The following is a 16755-nucleotide window of genomic DNA, read 5'->3' on the forward strand; positions in this document are numbered from 1 at the left end:
GCGCTGTGACGCATATTGGCGGCGCCGGAAGTGCTGGCTGTACTGGTGGGCAGCATGGTGAGGCGGGCTGGGCTAAGTTGGGGGGCTTTGGGTCTTGGGGTTTGGGTCTTGCTCACCGCATCCGTGTCTCCTTGTAGGGAAAGCAAAAGAAGGCGCGGAAGTATGCGGTGATGAAGCGCATGATCAGCCTGCGTGACCATCGCATGTGAGTGTAGGCCACTGCTAGGCCGTCTCAGGCGGCGCCCCGCAGCTTGGCGGCCCTTTCGGTGGCGCGGGGATCTCATCGGGGCTGCTGCTGCCCGCCCCAGCAGTGCGTGTACTTCCTTGCAGAAACGAGAAAGATCGGGCCAAGGCCCCCGCCAAGAAGAAGGAGGATCCGAGCGCCATCAAGGAGCGGGAGGTGTAAGTGCCACACTGCCGACTTTCTGGAGGGTGTCAGCCTCATACCTCTCCTTCATTGTAGGATTTCGCGTGATGTCGATCACAGTTAAACGATTTGTATTCTTCCCTACAGCCCCCAGCACCCCTCCTGTTTGTTCTTCCAGTACAACACACAGCTGGGGCCTCCTTACCACATCTTGGTGGATACCAACTTCATCAACTTCTCCATCAAAGCCAAGCTGGACCTTGTGCAGTCTATGATGGACTGCCTCTATGCTAAGTGTGAGTGTCTGCTTCGCTTGCAGCTTCTGGATTACATGGTGCCACGATGTGCCCATGAAGCCCCTATTTGACCTCACCACACTAACTGAGGGTAACAGAAATATTTAATAAAATGTGTACTGTAATCACAGAGCTTGTTGGGGATGGCCTGTGGTAGCCCTGAGACTATCTTTGTCGTCAGACAGGCAATGGTTTTAAATACTCATCTCAACAAAGGTAAAGCAGTGGTATTTAAAAAATCTAAAATGACCGTGGGTTTGTCTAACTGCTGCTCAATGGCTTTACATTTCATCACTTTGTATCTTTAGCAGTTCTGAGAAGTTTAAAACTGCAAACAGTGGGTTACAGAGTTTCATGACATATAACTTTCTGAGCTGTGCTGTTGAGATCTGTAAAGAAATACAGTTTTGTTCCAATACAGGCTTCTAATGCTGTCATTTTTGCACATAGGTATTCCATGTATAACAGACTGTGTAATGGCTGAAATTGAGAAGTTAGGACAGAGGTATCGCGTGGCATTAAGGTATGTGCACAGTATTCCTCTCTGCTTCTAGAACTTTGTATTTTAATATAAAGAAATGGAATACATTTGCTATGACGGTACTTTTGTACAAATGGATTTTAGATCTTGAACTTGGTTTTATTTCTCTGGCTTTCTAATTTTAGTTCTTTGAGTTCAGTTTTAGATCACTTTGGAAATCTATATACTAGGTACAATATTAAGCTATAAATCTTTTTTTCCCTGAGACCTTCTAAATAACATTTTCTTCTTTTTCTCTAAATATTTAAGTGTAAAAATTTATAAAAATAAAGGAAGAAGTGACTCGGGTCTTTTTGAACCTTTCACTTATGCCTCATGTTTTTCCTATTGCAGTAGGTAGCATATACTGGTAATACAGAGCTGTGTTGTTGTGTGATCCCTACAAAACAAGTCCAGAGCGGTTTGTGCTCTCAAGGTTTACTGCTCAGTTGTATTGTTCTTTACCATTTATTTTGAGCTGCTGAGTTGTAAATTATCTGAGTGAAGCCCCTAAACATTTTTGAAGCTCCCCTTCAGAGAGGAAGTGAAGTGTTCCTGTATAAAAAGATACAAGGTACAAAAGATCAGCAGCAAGATCTAGAATTTCTCCTAGTGCTTGATGAGTTGTTTCAAATGATTTTTCTCTGCTAGGCAAGAACTTAACATTACAGAGAGCTTGCAAACCAATTTAAAAGAACTAAGAAATACTTAATCAGGCAGATTGCATTATTTGTTTGCTCATCGATTCAATTTACTGGAAGGTACCGTTTGCTCCATGGCTTAAGCCCTTGTTTAGAGGATAATATGCTGCATATCACAGCAAAGAGTGTCTCAGTTCCTCCATACTATATTACCACACATTTCTGGTCTGATCGCTGTGATGCTGCACATACATATCCCCACAGAATTGCCAAGGACCCTCGGTTTGAACGTTTGCCGTGTATGCACAAAGGAACCTATGCAGATGACTGTTTGGTACAGAGAGTCACTCAGGTATTTACCCATACTGTGCTAATACACTAAAAATTCCTGAACCCTGCTAGTTACTGATAACTTAAGTTTCCAGCAAAGTAACTGTAAAATCTCACAAAGAGACATTTTCAATACTTAGCACAAGTTTATTTGGAGGGGAGGATATAGTCTTCCCTAAGCGTGCTTATGTAAGACAGCATCAAGAAGCATCTAGAATGGGAAAGCTGTCATCTGTAAAAACTGGACAGAGTTTGAATGTTTCTTGGAGTCCGTTTTGATGAGCAGAATGACATTACTATTCTGTTACAGAATTCTGTACAAGTCCTAGAAATGCCTCACTATTGTCAGGTAGCCCTCTCCTGTTAAACGAGCTAATTGAATTGAGGCTTTTGCTTGGCTTTTGCACTAGTGTTGACAGGCTTGCCTCTTTTTTTCAGCACAAATGTTATATTGTAGCCACAGTGGATAAAGAGCTCAAGCGGAGAATACGAAAAATTCCAGGAGTGCCCATAATGTATATTTCCAGGCACAGGTAAGGGACTTTTGGCAGAAGGAAATGCTGCCAGGCAGAGTCATTGTCTGACATGGACTTTATTCCAGTGTACTTCTCTCCTGCATTGTCTATAGTGCAGGTTGTAGTAAAGGGCCTCATATTCACTCAAAAGTGAAAGTATAGCTGCTGCCGAGATAGACGTGTTGCAGACCTGCTTTTATTGCAGTCCATGTATTCACTACCTGGAAAACTTCTTTCCTTGAGGCCAGTGTTTCCGTAGATACATCTTGCATAGCAGCAGGAGGACTATAGGGCAGGTGTATTCTACAGATTCTTGAGGGAAAGTTCCTGTTCCGTCTTCTATTTGGAAATTTTGTATACCCTCAGCTAAGAAACTGAATTTACTTCTTAGCTAAAAGCTGAAGCAACTTGAAAGGATGCTAGTGCAGCAGTTTCAAAGCAATGGATCTATACAGTAGGGCCATTGATATATTGTAACAACATTTGCATGAATTTGTTTCCCATTCTTTCTAAAGCATTCATTTGTCAAATCGAGTGTTTTAATATTCGTTCTGCATCATGTACAACTCAGAACTTCTATCTTGCATAGAACCTATGTCAAATCCTTTCCAAGTGTGGTAGATACGTTTGGTAGCATGGTAAGGAAAGAAATAAGAATGTGGAGAGAAAAGGGTCAAAGTCTTGTGATGGGATGGGAGAGACACTGGGAGGCAGGTATGCTACTAGTGGAAACTGGGTCTACTAAAATGCAGGCAGAAGCATGTCAGAAATGAGGAAGCTAATTGCTATAAATACATGGTTTTAATTGATCTGTAAGTAGAAAGTGGCATAGAATATTTTCCCTCGAAACACCTTCACCCTTACTCATTTTGCCCATGTGTCACAAGTTGAATGGACAGGATTTTATTCTCCAGGGTGGTTCTGCTCCTAAATCCTAGGTCAGTTCTTACAGTAACATTTTTTTCTTCTTTGGGCTTGATGATTTCTTGACACTTGAACTCTGCAGGGTTTGAGGTGAAGGATAGAGGTAACTTTATGAAGTCTTTTTAGTTTTCTCAGAGGTGATATTTTTCTCCTTGAGGTTCTGAGCTGCAGATAGAAATGCAGCAAAGCTGTTCTATGTTCAGTCCTCCTGTGAGCTTGTTGCTGCACTAAGAGGGGAACAACATAGAATAGGTTGTCTTAATAGGTTTTCCCTCTCTTTTGCAGATACAATATTGAGAGGATGCCAGATGATTATGGAGCTCCTCGGTTCTAACCTGTCCAGCCAAGCCATGAATGCCAGGGCTCTGAGCCAGCATAAAGGTCCTTCTTGTTCCCATCCCTCCTGCTTTCCTCCTTGCCAGAACCCTGTTTGTAGGATACTGGACTGACTTCATAGCCTTGATCTTCTAGGAAAAAAAAACTCTGTGGAAGAGTGTGTTTTTATTCATCCTTTTTCTGACTGCACCTGATAATCCATAGCTTGGAGAAGGATATCAGAACAAGAGAACTCTATGATCAAGAATGTGTGAAACTCCCTCTTTGTTCTCACATGGTGACGGGTTTCACCATCCTGAATTAACTACTGGTGATAGTCCAACTATGACTGAGAGTGGAAACACAGAGGTATTAGAAAGTTCTTATCCCTGCATCTGCAGCAGGATGAGTATTCCTTTGGTGAACTCCTTTGCATCTACCCCAAAAGGAAATTGGAATCTGAATGCTGGAGGAAAGCCATCAAGTCTGCATCAGTAGACTGCCTTCTCTGGAGCCATGGTGTGGTGGATTTTAATTGAGAGTTGATGGGCTTTTATTCAACTGTATCTCAATACAGTGAATGAAATCAAGTTGTGTCCTGCTCATGTTCCCTAAACTCAGTTCATCCTTGTATGTTGAAGAGATTTTCCCTTGTTTTTGTAGGTGCTTAGTGCATACTTAATATCTCTTCTTACCAGTGCACCTTGTATTTAAGATATGATGGTATCATCTCACAGTCTGTCTACTGGGTCAGCCAGCAGCCCAGCCCTTTTGCTTAAATGCAGAGATGTTAGCGTTGTTGGCTCTGGGATAGACCTCTCCCTCTTGTGTGATACTTAGGTGCTTTAAAGTCTCGTGTAATGGAAGAGGAGTACACTGCTGTATACAAGAAAGTGTTAAACTGAAAGGTATTAGTTTGGCCTGGGACCAGAGTAGGTGGGGAGAAATCAGAGCAAATCTCACAGAGACCTGCAGCGTTGGCAGTAAGAGGGAAGGAAGTTGTCAGAAGAGTGAGGGGAAAGAAATGGTTAAGTACATGGAGAAAGGCAGTGGAAAAAATAAGATATATTGCTTCTGTCATTGTGAAGGTGTGTTCTGCATTCTCATATCTTCTCCATTAGGCTTTTATTTTTAGTTTGCTCTTCTGATCTCTGTTCCTCTGTGGTGGTGAGAACTGTTTTAAGAGAGGCAGGAGAGAAACTGAGAACCGCTGAGGCCCACATGCTGTCATGTGGCTCCTGGCCAAAATATTGGAGTTGGGGTACGGAGAAAAGGGGAAAAATTAATACTCTTGGTAGAACTAAGAAAAAGACTAAACTTCAATAGAGTTCATATCTTGCAGTACCCTACACTAGTTCAGTCTGCAGAGAATAGCTGAACTCGCATCCTTAAAGGCAGGCAGCACAAAGTGAAGGTAATAGCTCTCCTCTGCTAATAATTTCTTGTCCTTGGGAAATGCCCCGACATGCTAATTACCTTTATATTAGCACCTGCCTTTACAGATGTTGCAGGAAACTTTGGCTTGCCCTCTTTGCTTGCGGCAAGCTCATCTACTAGTCTTATCCCTGAAATAATACCATACTGACACTTCTCCACCTCCAGACAGAAAGAAGGTAACCAACCAGCCTGAAGTTTGATGCTGTTAAATTGCATGTTTCAAATATAATTTCTTTCCTTCTCTCTTTTTTTTTTTTTTTACACTAAAAGTATAGCCACGAACACTTGAAAGCCACACACAGTCCACCAAGGACTGAGAAATAGTTGTAGGATTAGATGTGCTTATTTGGTTTTCAAGATAATCCTAGTTCTGAAAGACTTCTCCAGGTACAAAGTTACCCAGAATTTTCCCTATGCAGATCACTTGAGTTAACCTGAACCGATGGAGACTGGAGGAGAAAGAAACTGTTGCTTATGGTTAATATCTGACAGAAGTCTCTTAGGTGCTGAAGAAGTCATAGGCACAGCAACCCGATGAACCTGTGGAATGTATTGGCTGCCAGCAGAATGCTTACAGATGCTACACAAAATGAAAGGAAACAACTATATTCTTGTGTGTGTGGGTGGGTGGGTGGGTTAGGGTGGTCTTCCCACAGCGTTGTCTCGTAACTGACTTCAAATGTCATTGGAAGCTCTTCTCATAGCTTCACACCTGCACGATGTGGCATTTCAACACGAAGCCCAGCCTTTCCGTTTCGGAGGACAAAGCTTTTTCCTGACCTTCCTCCTGCCTGAAAGGCTTTGGACTCCTCTACTCCCGTTCTTTCCTACTGGGGGGAGGCGCTCGGTTCTCCAGCCATGAACTAGAGGTGGAGCGTCAGAACAGTTGTTCGAGTTTTATGGACTTGGACTCGGCTGGCGGTGGGACCCAGCGCTGCCCGGCCGTTCGCCCTCGCGCCACACATAATGGAACCCAGCCCGGCCCCGCCGCCGTCCTCTTTCTCCCTCGGCCGTGCCAATGAGGGGCGGGCGGAAGTGCGGGCGCGGCGCTCTGTCCTCGCTTCCTTCCCTCTCTACGTGCCCCGCCGGCGGCACGGCGCCCTCCCGCAGTCACGTGACCGCTCGCCAGGAGGCGCCTCCTGACGCTCTAGCTCCGCTCTCGCGCCGCTCTATTGCCCGGGAGGGCGGAGCGCCGCCCCGCGCAGGCGCCGTGGGCCGTCCGCGCCGCCGCCGCCGCGGCCTGTGGAAGCGCCGCGCTCCGCTCCGCGCCGGCCGCCCGCGGCGCCGCCATGTACCCGGCCTGGGGCCTTTACGGGGCGGCGGGGCACTACCCGCCGCCGCCCACCTCCATCCCGCCGCCGCCGCTGCCCATCCCTCCGCCCAGCGTACCGCCGCCCGCCGTGCCGCCGATGCCGCTGCCCAGCTACCCGCCGCCGGGCCCCGCGCCCCCCGCCGCCGCCCCGCCGCCGCCGCCCAGCGGCACCTCGGGCTTCCTCAGCCTGCAGGAGCAGCACCTGGCGCAGCTGCAGCAGCTCCAGCAGATGCACCAGAAGCAGCTGCAGTCCGTGCTGCTGGGGCCGCCGCCGCCGCCGGGGCCGCCCCCCCCGGGGCTGCCCCCGCCGCCGCTGCCCGGCTCCTTCCCGGACTGGCAGCAGCCGCCGCCCTCCGTGCCGCCGCCGCCGGTGCGCAGCTACCAGAAGCAGTTCTCCCACCGCGAGCCGCCCCCCGCCGCCCGCAAGCCGCCCCCCGCCGCCGCCTCCCGGGAGCGCGACGGCGCGGAGCCGCCCGCCGGGCACGGCGAGTGGGGCGAGCCCGCGCCTTCCGAGCCCGTGCCCATGGACATGGAGCTGTCGTCGCCGCCGCAGTCCCCGCAGCCCGCCGCGCAGCCCTACCTGCCCGCGCAGCCCTACCTGCCGCCGCCCGCCTCCTCTCCGCCGCCCCAGCCCTACCTGCCCCGCCCGCAGGCCTCGCAGCCGCCGCCCGCCTTCTCCGAGCCGCCCCCCTCCTACCTGGAGCCCCCACCGGGCGGCGCCGCGCCGCCCTTCCTGCCGCCCCCCGCGCAGCCCTACCTGCCCCCCCCGCAGCCCTACCTGCTGCCCGCGCAGGCCTCTCCCTCGCAGCCCGCTCCGCCCGGCCCCGCCGCCAAGGCCGCCCAACCCCGCTTCACCCCCCCGCCCGCCGCCCTGCCCGAGGGGGGCGCGGAGGGAAGCACGGAGCAGCGCGGCACCCCGCAGCCCGACCCGGCCACGATGACGCCCCAGGTAAGGGCTCCGTCCGGCTCCCGCAGGTCGCAGCGGTATCGTACGCGCCCGTGGCGTGCATCGTGTGGCTTCTTCGGTCGGTTTTCCTTCGGGGACCGTGTGTCAGCCGGCCCATCCGGTCAGTGTGGAGCTGTGGCTGATCCTCCCAGCTGTGGCTAAAGCTGCACGAGTCTGCCTGCTGTGGTACCCCGTTCCCTTTGATATTCTGGAAATACGCTTTCTGCCACATGGGTTTGATCTTCCACTATAAGACGAGACAGAGCTTCTTAGGGAATACTCTGAAATAATAGTTTTCACTGTGCGCTTTCACATGTGCACTGGGGCCGAAATGACTGCCAAACGTTAGTCCAGGTGTGAGTACATTAGTTCAACTGTGAAGTCAGTCACAGTGTTGTGGGTGAAGTGTGGACAGCGGTGTGCGGAGCCTCCAGCTGTGTGCACGCCACCCTTGGCCTCCATGGGGCTTTTGCAGCACTTTGGGGTCAACTCGTATAGTTCCAGCTGCAAGAACAAAGCATAAATAGTCTTAAGAGTGAATGGGTTTTATTGAAGCTCAAAATACAATAGGATAGGTGTTTGGTCAGTTGTTCTGTGGATTCCGATTGAAGAACATCTATAGCAATCTTGTATCAGACTGAAGTCACTGAGGTTAACTTTGTTAGTTCTTGGGACGTCTTTAATTTGTATCTGTTAGAATTGTATACCCATACAGAAATAGCGATGGAAATGTATCCTTTTTTACATTTGTACCATGCAATCAATCCCTGCCTTTTAGTTCACAAATGCGATGTTACAAAGACTTTGGACTGGTTAATCTCTTACAGGGATACCAATGGGGCTCATCTTTACCAGCAAAACCTTGACAAGTCAGACGTTGAAAGGGAATACCATTGAAGGTGAATTCTTGAGTTGTTAGACTTGAGATCGAGCAGTGAAGTAATTTGTCCCCCATTATATAGCCAGAAGTGTCATAAATGGTAGGAGGAGAGAAAACCAGATTACTGATGAGAGTTTTGGGTCTTTGTCAGCGTGACTTTACGGCTGTTGTAACATGCAGAGGACTGGGGGCACTGAAATCCCTCAGCGGTGCAGGCTTGTGTCCCGCAGAAGCATGCTTCTATCGGTGTGTGTTGTGGTCACATCGTGCCGATTTCAGCCTCTGTGTAATGCAATAGGCGTAGTCTCTTGGTCAGCCAAAGATGGAGTAAGTGCTCCAATAACTGAAAGTGCTGTCAGGACTCTTCTGCATTACATCAGTGCTTCTGTGTTGTTCAGGAGCTGTGGAAACCTATGTTTTCACTTTTTTCTCACTTCTCTGTTAGAGCCTACAGGGCATGTATTACTGACTTCATCTGCTGTGAAAACTATGGGGCAGGGCACGTTGCTGTGTGTGAGTGTCCTTGTGTGAATCACTGGTCGTACTGCGATTTTCAGCCCTTTATCCAGTTGTTTGAGGAGAATCTCTTGGGTCTCTGGTTGAAGAGAATTCCATGACGGTGGGACAGGTGCTCAGTGGTCGTTCCTCCAGAAGCACGGCATCCAGCACTGTCCTTCTAAGTCGCCTTATAATGATATTTGAGAGGGATAAATGTAAACATCTTTTGTGTGGCTGTACAGCGTGCTCCTCCCTCACACTGAAACATACTGACCTCATCTCCGGGTTGCAGCCTTTACAGAAGTGTGTTTAGAGAACACATTGGTATGTTTGTGTCTTGCTAGGCTTTTGGCAGTGGAAACCTGCAGGCCTGTTCTGAGTGTCAGGTGGGCTCTCAGGGGAAGCTTGTGCTTCTCTTATACCTCTGGAAAGATCAAGTGCATGGCTCTGTTTTGAGAAATCCCATCAGACAACGCCTACCACTGTTACCACACCTCTTCTTTCAGTGTCCTTGCATCCCTGTCTTTTGGATTCTTTTTGGTTTGTGAGGAGGCTTTTTATAAATTGCTTTTCTCATCAGTGCATTCCTGGATGGAGAGGAAGGACAGAGGACGTGAAAGCTGCTGCAGAGCAGCCACAGATTCTCCAAGGTGATGGAACTGACACGAGAATGTAAGAATGGTTGCATTAGGTCAGACTAAAAGTACACTGTTTTGTTATTGTGACCTGAACAATGACTAATAGGAGATGCTAAGAGAAGAATTCATAAATCAAGTGAATAGTGATACCTCTCTAAAATACAGGAGCTGCCCTTGCCATGACTGGAATCTTTATCTGTAAAATCTGGAGACTTCTTCTTGGGGTTTATGCAGTTGTGCTTTGACTCCGTGGCAGTTCATCGCTTGCAGTTCTCTGGCAGGGACTTGCATAGCACAGGGCTATGTCAGGTAAAGAGCTGCCTCCCACCAGCTTTAAGTCTGTGTCCTGATCGATGTCTGGTATTTCTTTATTACAAGAGGAAGAGAGCTGCTGGTTCCTGCTCGGGTCTCTCTAATGTGCGTGGTCCTGTAAGTGTTGACGTACTCCTCTTTGGTCTGTTATTCTTTACGTTAGTGGCATCTCACAGTGCTTTGAAGCTGCTGTCATGTACTGACAGTACTCTGATTGTAGCCTGAAATATTTAAAACTGAAAGCTGAGCCACATCTTAGATGGAGAATTCTTTGGATGGAGCCATATCTAGTTACTTTTTCAGCTGCTGAATATTAACTGTAGAATCACAAAATGGTCTGGATTGGAAGGGACCTTTAAATATCACCTTGAAACCCCCCTGCCATACGCTGGGACATCTTCCATCAGATCAGGCTGCCCAGGGCCCTATCCAGCCTGGCCTACAACACCTTCAGGTCTCTGGGCAGCCTCTGCCAGGGCCTCACTACCCTCTGAGTAGACAATTTCCCTTAATACCTAGTCTGAACCCCCCCCTTTTCTTGTTTAAAGCCATTCCCCCATGTCCTGTCGCTGCACACCTTGAAGAGTTCCTCTTCTGCTCTCTTGTAGGTCCCTTTTAGGTACTGGGAGTAATTCAGAGTAATCAGAAATCACTTTATAAGTAATCTTCGCTGTTTTTTGGTTTGGATTTTCTTTCCCATCCCAACTTTTATTCAAATATTTCCACCACAATTACTCTGCCATCATTTTCGCACTACTGGTCTGTGTTCTATGTTCATGCTCATCATCTTTTTTGAACTTCTTATCCTTTTTACTGCTCAGGTTTGTTGTCCTCCTTTTCCCCTTCATTTTCCCTAAGTTAGTCTCTTAGTAAGTACACCTACTTGCTAGGAATAAAAAGCACTACAATTAGCAAGCATGGTACTTACCACATGCCTTCAGTACTTGGTCGTTTTTCTGCTTTTTGTTTTTGTTTTCCTTAATTGAAAGCGCTCTGGAGCAGGAAATAAATTCTTCTGTGTCTTTTGTGCCTCACGTATCACTATCTGAGTTTTGATTAAATCTTTTTACCTTCATTGCAATACTGCTGATAATGAAGTGAGCTTTTTCTCAAAACAAATATAAACATTTTTCTAGAATATTTTTATTCTGCATGATTATTAGTGACTATCATAAATTAAAATTCTTTGTTTTTTTTTTTTTTCTCTGAAAGCTGAAAGGCATTTGTCTTAGAAAATTTCTGCTTATTGTAGGAACAGCAGCAATACTGGTACCAGCAGCACTTGCTTAGTCTACAGCAAAGAGCAAAAGCCCATGCTCAGGGACAGCAGCAAATGAAAGGCCCAGGAGTAGGGAAGGATTCATCTGAACAGAGAGCAAAGTCTGAAGAAGGGAAAATGAGCGCTTCAACTCCACAGTCTGAACCTCCTCCGCTTAATGAATCCTTGCCTCCAGCATCTAAGGAAGATGAGTCGTCTTTTACATCCACTGAAACTCAGGTAGGCTTTGCAGAGAGATGCCACTCTTCCTGTGTTTTGTCCCATCTAGCACAACACGCAAATATTGCCATCAAATTCATATATATATATATATATATATATATATATATATATATATATATATATATATGCACTCATATATATAGTGTATAATAACAAATAGGGTAAAACGATGTTAAAAGAACATTTAAGGCTGCAGCAATAAATTAAGAAATCCATTCCTCATATTTAGACTTACACGGATGCCCACACATGTACCGAGCTTGACTCACTTGCACCTTCTCCAACACTATCATCTTTGTCTATGAGAAACACGTTGTGATGCCCAAGTGCAGAATCAAGTACTCTGTAAATGAGGAATGGTATACTTAAGACACTGTTTTCAGTGCTTGTCTTGCTGGTTGTCTGTTCTGACTCTCTTTCTCTCTGTGTATTATAGTTTGTCTGGAAGCCAAGGACTTAGTACAGAGCATTTAATATTTTGTCAGAGTGCTTAATGACAGTTTCTACGTAATGGATGGAGGTCATTATTTCAATGTTTGAGCAGATTACTGTAGCATGGTAGGCTGCTCTACAGCCTGTGCTCCACTTTCACTTATAATATGCAGGTTCCCACCAAGCAGCAAAATTATGCACTAGAATTACTTTGTTTTGTCATGAAAATGCACCGTTCTCTCACTGGATTTGCTGTGAGCAGCACAGAGCAGATCTGTGTTAATTTCTTACCTATTGTTGGTTTCTGTATGTATGAAAAACCTAATCCCCATCTGCTTAACCTTTAGATCAGACTACACAAGAATAAAGGAGATAAAAATCAGAACACTGGAATACAGAGTGATAAGATAATGAAAGCTGAGAAGATTCTTGTAAACTGAGTAGCAAACAAGTGCTTTTCTCTTCTGACAGAAGCAGTCTTCCTTTATTTATAGTATTTGCCTGTTTGTCTAGCTTAATATTGATCCTCCTGATGACCCCGAGGAAGATTTGAGATTGCAGCAGTTGCAAGCAGCAGCAGCTCAATGGCAGCAGCATCCCCATCACCGAGTTGGATTTCAGTACCAGAGGATAATGCAGAAGCATGCCCAGCTGCAGCAGATAGTACAGCAGTATCAACAAATCATGCAACAGCCTCCACATCTACAGGTGAAACATTCAGGAGATGGTATTTGTTATACTTTGTGGGTGACCTAACGCTAACGGTCTGCTGAAAAAATGACTAGTTGAATAATTTCTCATGGTTGGCTTATCTAACTACTTTTTCTGCGTGGGCAGAAGTCTATATCCCTGTTTCCTACTATCACTCAACTTTAGAATGAACAAAATAGCTTGAGAGGTGACAATGAATCTTTAATAGGATAGTGAAAATAAGAATTTACACTTTTAAGATTTTGAGGCATATCTGAGTGATACAGGAGCAGAGTCGAATACAATTCAGACCTTACTCAGCTTCTAACATTTTCCTGCTTTAGAAATCATTCAGGAGAAAGTGGGCAGGTGATTGTGTGAAGTAAATTGGTAGCTGCTCTATTTCGTAGTTTTGAAAAAATGTGCAGTGATGAAGTAAAAATCTTAATTAGAAATTTGGATGATTATATCACTGTTGAAACCTCTAAGCTCTTAAGTAGACGTTGATTGCTGTATTAGTTGAACCGGCTTTTTCTCAGTTGGAAGAGTTTGTACGTTAAGCATTTATTTGTAGCTTGAGCTGTCTGTTTAAAAAATCTGGAAGTATAACCCCCAAAATCCTAGAAAAGTTCGAGCCCATCAGTATTGGCACCTGAGGAAAAACTGACTTCACTGTGCAAATTATGTCATCCGGCAAAAGTTTAAAGAAAAATAACTGCTTGTAGCTGAAGCAACTCTGTGCAGGTTAGGTTTAGAAATTGAAACCCTGAGAAGTAGTCACATACAGTATATATTGGAAGTGTGAAGATTGATTTAGGCTTTAGTAGCTATTGTTAGCATTAAGTAGTAACAGCTTGAAGGCCTTTGGTTATAGCTTTCTTCAGCTTTCCTGTATAAAACAAAATACAGTCTTCTATACATAAACGCTTGTCCTTCAGTGATACAATGTGTAAATTGATGTTAGGCATCAGTGCTTGCTTTTGCTTGGCTGTAGTTCTTTCTCAAGTATCTGCACAAGTCAAAAGTTGTGATAGGATGAGTGACACTAAAGTGTGTGGCTCTGATGGTAACTCAAATGATAAAGTTATTCCTATATTCTTACTGTAGACGATGTCAGTGGAGATGCAGCTGCGACATTATGAAACACAGCAGAAACAGTTCCAGCAGCTTCATAAGGACTGGGAGCGATCAATGAACCAACAGTGGCAGCATCAGCTTCAAACATATCCTCATAAAGACCAGCTTCAGGAGTATGAGAAACAGTGGAAAGCATGGGATGAGCAGATGAAGGTCACTCAGTCCCATTTGCAGGAAAAAGTGAGCTCACTCCAAAATTTGAAGAATCAGTATCCTGCAAATGTTTCACTTCCACCTCCATTTGTTCCATATTCCCAATCTGCTCAGGGTGGCATTCCTGTTATGCCTCCAACTTTGCCTTCAACTACACCTCCACTAGTTCCCCCACCTCTATCTTCTGTATCTCAGTTATCCAACTCCTCTGTCCCTTCAGGATCCAGTTCTCAAAGCAGTCAATCTACTGAAACACCAAGGCCAGCTCTGCTTCCCACTCCTGGTACCTATGCATCAAAAATATCTAGTTCACCTGTGTATTCAGCTTACCATTCTCAAGGAAGTTCATCCTTCAGCTCTTCAGACCACGGAAAGTCTCAAGTTCACCATAATAAACAAACTGAGCAAGGATGTGGGGAGCTGAAAACCCCTTCTGCGTTGTCTTCAACATACACACCTACCATGCAGGACAAACCAGTGAGGTCGGGTGGATTGCTTCCAGATCCTCCCAGATCAGCACGTTTTGAAGGCCCTAGAGGTCCTCGGTAAGGATACTTCTGTTGATTTATATATGTTTGAGGCTAAATGCATTTTGGTGACATATTAAGGAATGAAACATTGTCTTATTCTTGGATTTTCCTGAGGTCACGTGAGTTGTGTTTGGCAGAGGCTTTGTGCTTAATGTATACACGTTATGGCCTGCTTTTACTTATCTTTGCTTTAATTAGATAAATGCTATTCACCTAATCATTTCCTAAAGCAGAACACTTTTTTTTTTTTCCCTCCTCTTTCTTTAGTAAAATGCTTCGGCATGCAGCTCCCTTTTAATTCTCAGAGACATAATATTTCTTTTGTGAAAATAGGAAAGATGCTGTAAATATTTTATGCATCTTTACTGTCTTCAGCATAAAGGTGATAACTTGCATTTGGAAGGATGACCCTTCATGAAAAGCCATATAAATTCACAGCATTTCGTATGTGGTACTTGGAATGCAACGTAGGAATATCTAAAGCAGAAGTGTTGAGGGATTGTCTTTAAATCATTGCTATAAATGATGACGCTTCAATGCGCGCATTCTGAAAGGGGTTCAAGAAAGTATTCAGATATCTATTCAGTTGAATATACTATCATAGCTTATTACTAGAAATTTAGCTTTGAGAAGAGTAACAATTATTCTTTGTAGTCCAAATCCATTGATTGCACAGAGAAGTGAAAAAACTAACATCTTCACCTGTGCTTTTTCTTTAACTTCTCTTAGTGTGAGAGAGTTCTGTAGCTACATTATTTTCCTATTTACTGCACTTTCCAAAATGGCTGCCTGATAAGAGAGCGGTGGTCTTTGTCTTGCATGCAAATCAGTGTTTTTCCACATGTGTAGCAATACTTAGCATTCAAATAATTATAAATGAGAAAGAAGGAAAGAAATGAAGATTTCAGCCTTTGCCTAACACTGGGATCATTTTGTTTTGTATAGCATCTGATAGTTTTGATTTTGAAGGTAACTGTCTTTATCAAGGTAGAGTTTTATTGAAATTTAAACCTGCATTTTGTCAAGTAGGGGTCTGCTGCCTTACTCTAAAAGTCAGTGTTCTGTGTCTTTTATGTTGTTTTGTATCTGCTACATGCTTTGACCTGAGATCTTGGTTTTGAACTGTTTTCTTTCCATAATTGTCATGATATCAATTTGCAAAAACAACATCTGTTCTGTCTGGTCATTAGTTCAAGGCTGGTTGAAGTGATGCCTACTGAATTAAAAAAAAAAAGAAAAGAAAAGAAAAAAAAACAGTTTATTCCATTAAAGTATTTCTATCCTTGCATACTCTGGATTTTTATGACTGTATCGTCCTGTTCATTTGCATTGTCTTTGGTCCCAGAGTGATCATTCATGAATCCTAATTTGTGAAATGTTAGCAACACAAATTAATCTTTTATCACGTACAGTAATTTTCTGTCTCTCCATGGGTTTAAAAAAAAAAAAAAAAAAGATTAGCAATCCGTTTCTGGTTGTACAGTTAGGCACAGACTGTTTTTATCATTTGCTAGCACAAATCATTTTTTTACTTGTTCATTAGTTGAGAGCTCAGTGTTGTGTGACAGTAGGCTATGGATAATCAAGAATTTCTAGAAAGTGCATACAGTGGCTTTATTTCTGATGACACCTGAAGTATTTAAATAGTGTGGTAACTCTTGAGCATTGCTATATTGTGGTTGTATGACTGTTCTATGACTTTCCCAAAAATCTGTTTACTATTTGTTCTCAGTATCAGCAATAGAAATACATTTTTAATTGAACTTGTGATAAGTTAAAGACATAATGTATTAACTGCTACTATCCCAAAGTCACAGGTAATGATTGGGTGTATGAGGAGACACCCATCCACTCCATTTTAGCAATTAACTTTTCTCAAAAATCTGTAAAGAATGTCCTTAAACAAATTTCAGAATTTAGGAGATGAAATCCATCTTACAGTGCTCAAACTTTTCTTCTGGTTATACCTTCCATGTAAATGTTGATCCTTAGCATTTAAGATACGTTGCCACTATGCTTTACTATTTGTTTTTTCATTGTGTTTATCTTGACCTCCCTCACCCCAAACAAAGGGCAGTTTTGTTCCAAAAGAAAATGTGCTTTCTACTTTTTGATCTTAACTTAAGAGGATTATTAAAATTCTTTGACATTGTGTAAATGATCTCATTTGGTAAATTGTGCACTGAAACGTTAATTTTTGCAGCAAGTCAACCCCTGTTGGTAGGGAGGCAATAATGAATTGATATCCAGTGAGACACAGCTGTGAATCCCAAACATCCAAGCAGTTTGACTTCATGCACAAGTTCTATATTTTGTGTGAAATGAATTTCATTTGTTGTAGCCTGTTAGGTAAATCAGTATTTGTGCATATGCTTAAAGAT

The 16755-nt window shown here is 44.3% G+C and overlaps 2 protein-coding genes across 11 annotated transcripts in view; both read left to right on the forward strand.

Moving 5' to 3' along the window:
- Window positions 1-20: 20 nt before the first annotated feature.
- FCF1 (FCF1 rRNA-processing protein) lies at window positions 21-4498 on the forward strand. Its single transcript, XM_421270.8, has 8 exons — window positions 21-57; window positions 138-205; window positions 331-402; window positions 515-663; window positions 1114-1186; window positions 2089-2176; window positions 2593-2687; window positions 3879-4498. The coding sequence occupies exons 1-8, from the start codon at window positions 55-57 to the stop codon at window positions 3925-3927; spliced, it is 597 nt and encodes a 198-aa protein (XP_421270.1). The 5' UTR covers window positions 21-54; the 3' UTR covers window positions 3928-4498.
- A 1955-nt stretch (window positions 4499-6453) lies between these two features.
- The window catches only part of YLPM1 (YLP motif containing 1), a 46773-nt gene continuing 36471 nt past the window's right edge, over window positions 6454-16755 (forward strand). For all 10 annotated transcript variants that reach the window (XR_005860447.2, XR_005860448.2, XM_040701849.2 and 7 more), the window contains exons 1-4: window positions 6454-7606; window positions 11184-11429; window positions 12378-12572; window positions 13662-14389. Coding sequence is in view for 8 of the 10 variants with exons in the window: in XM_040701849.2 (XP_040557783.1) it covers window positions 6635-7606; window positions 11184-11429; window positions 12378-12572; window positions 13662-14389 (2141 nt within the window). In the remaining 2 variants the exon portion in view is untranslated. The remainder of the gene's footprint in view (window positions 7607-11183; window positions 11430-12377; window positions 12573-13661; window positions 14390-16755) is intronic.

The sequence above is a fragment of the Gallus gallus genome, chromosome 5 (genome assembly GCF_016699485.2).
Source record: "Gallus gallus isolate bGalGal1 chromosome 5, bGalGal1.mat.broiler.GRCg7b, whole genome shotgun sequence".
NCBI lineage: Eukaryota > Metazoa > Chordata > Aves > Galliformes > Phasianidae > Gallus > Gallus gallus.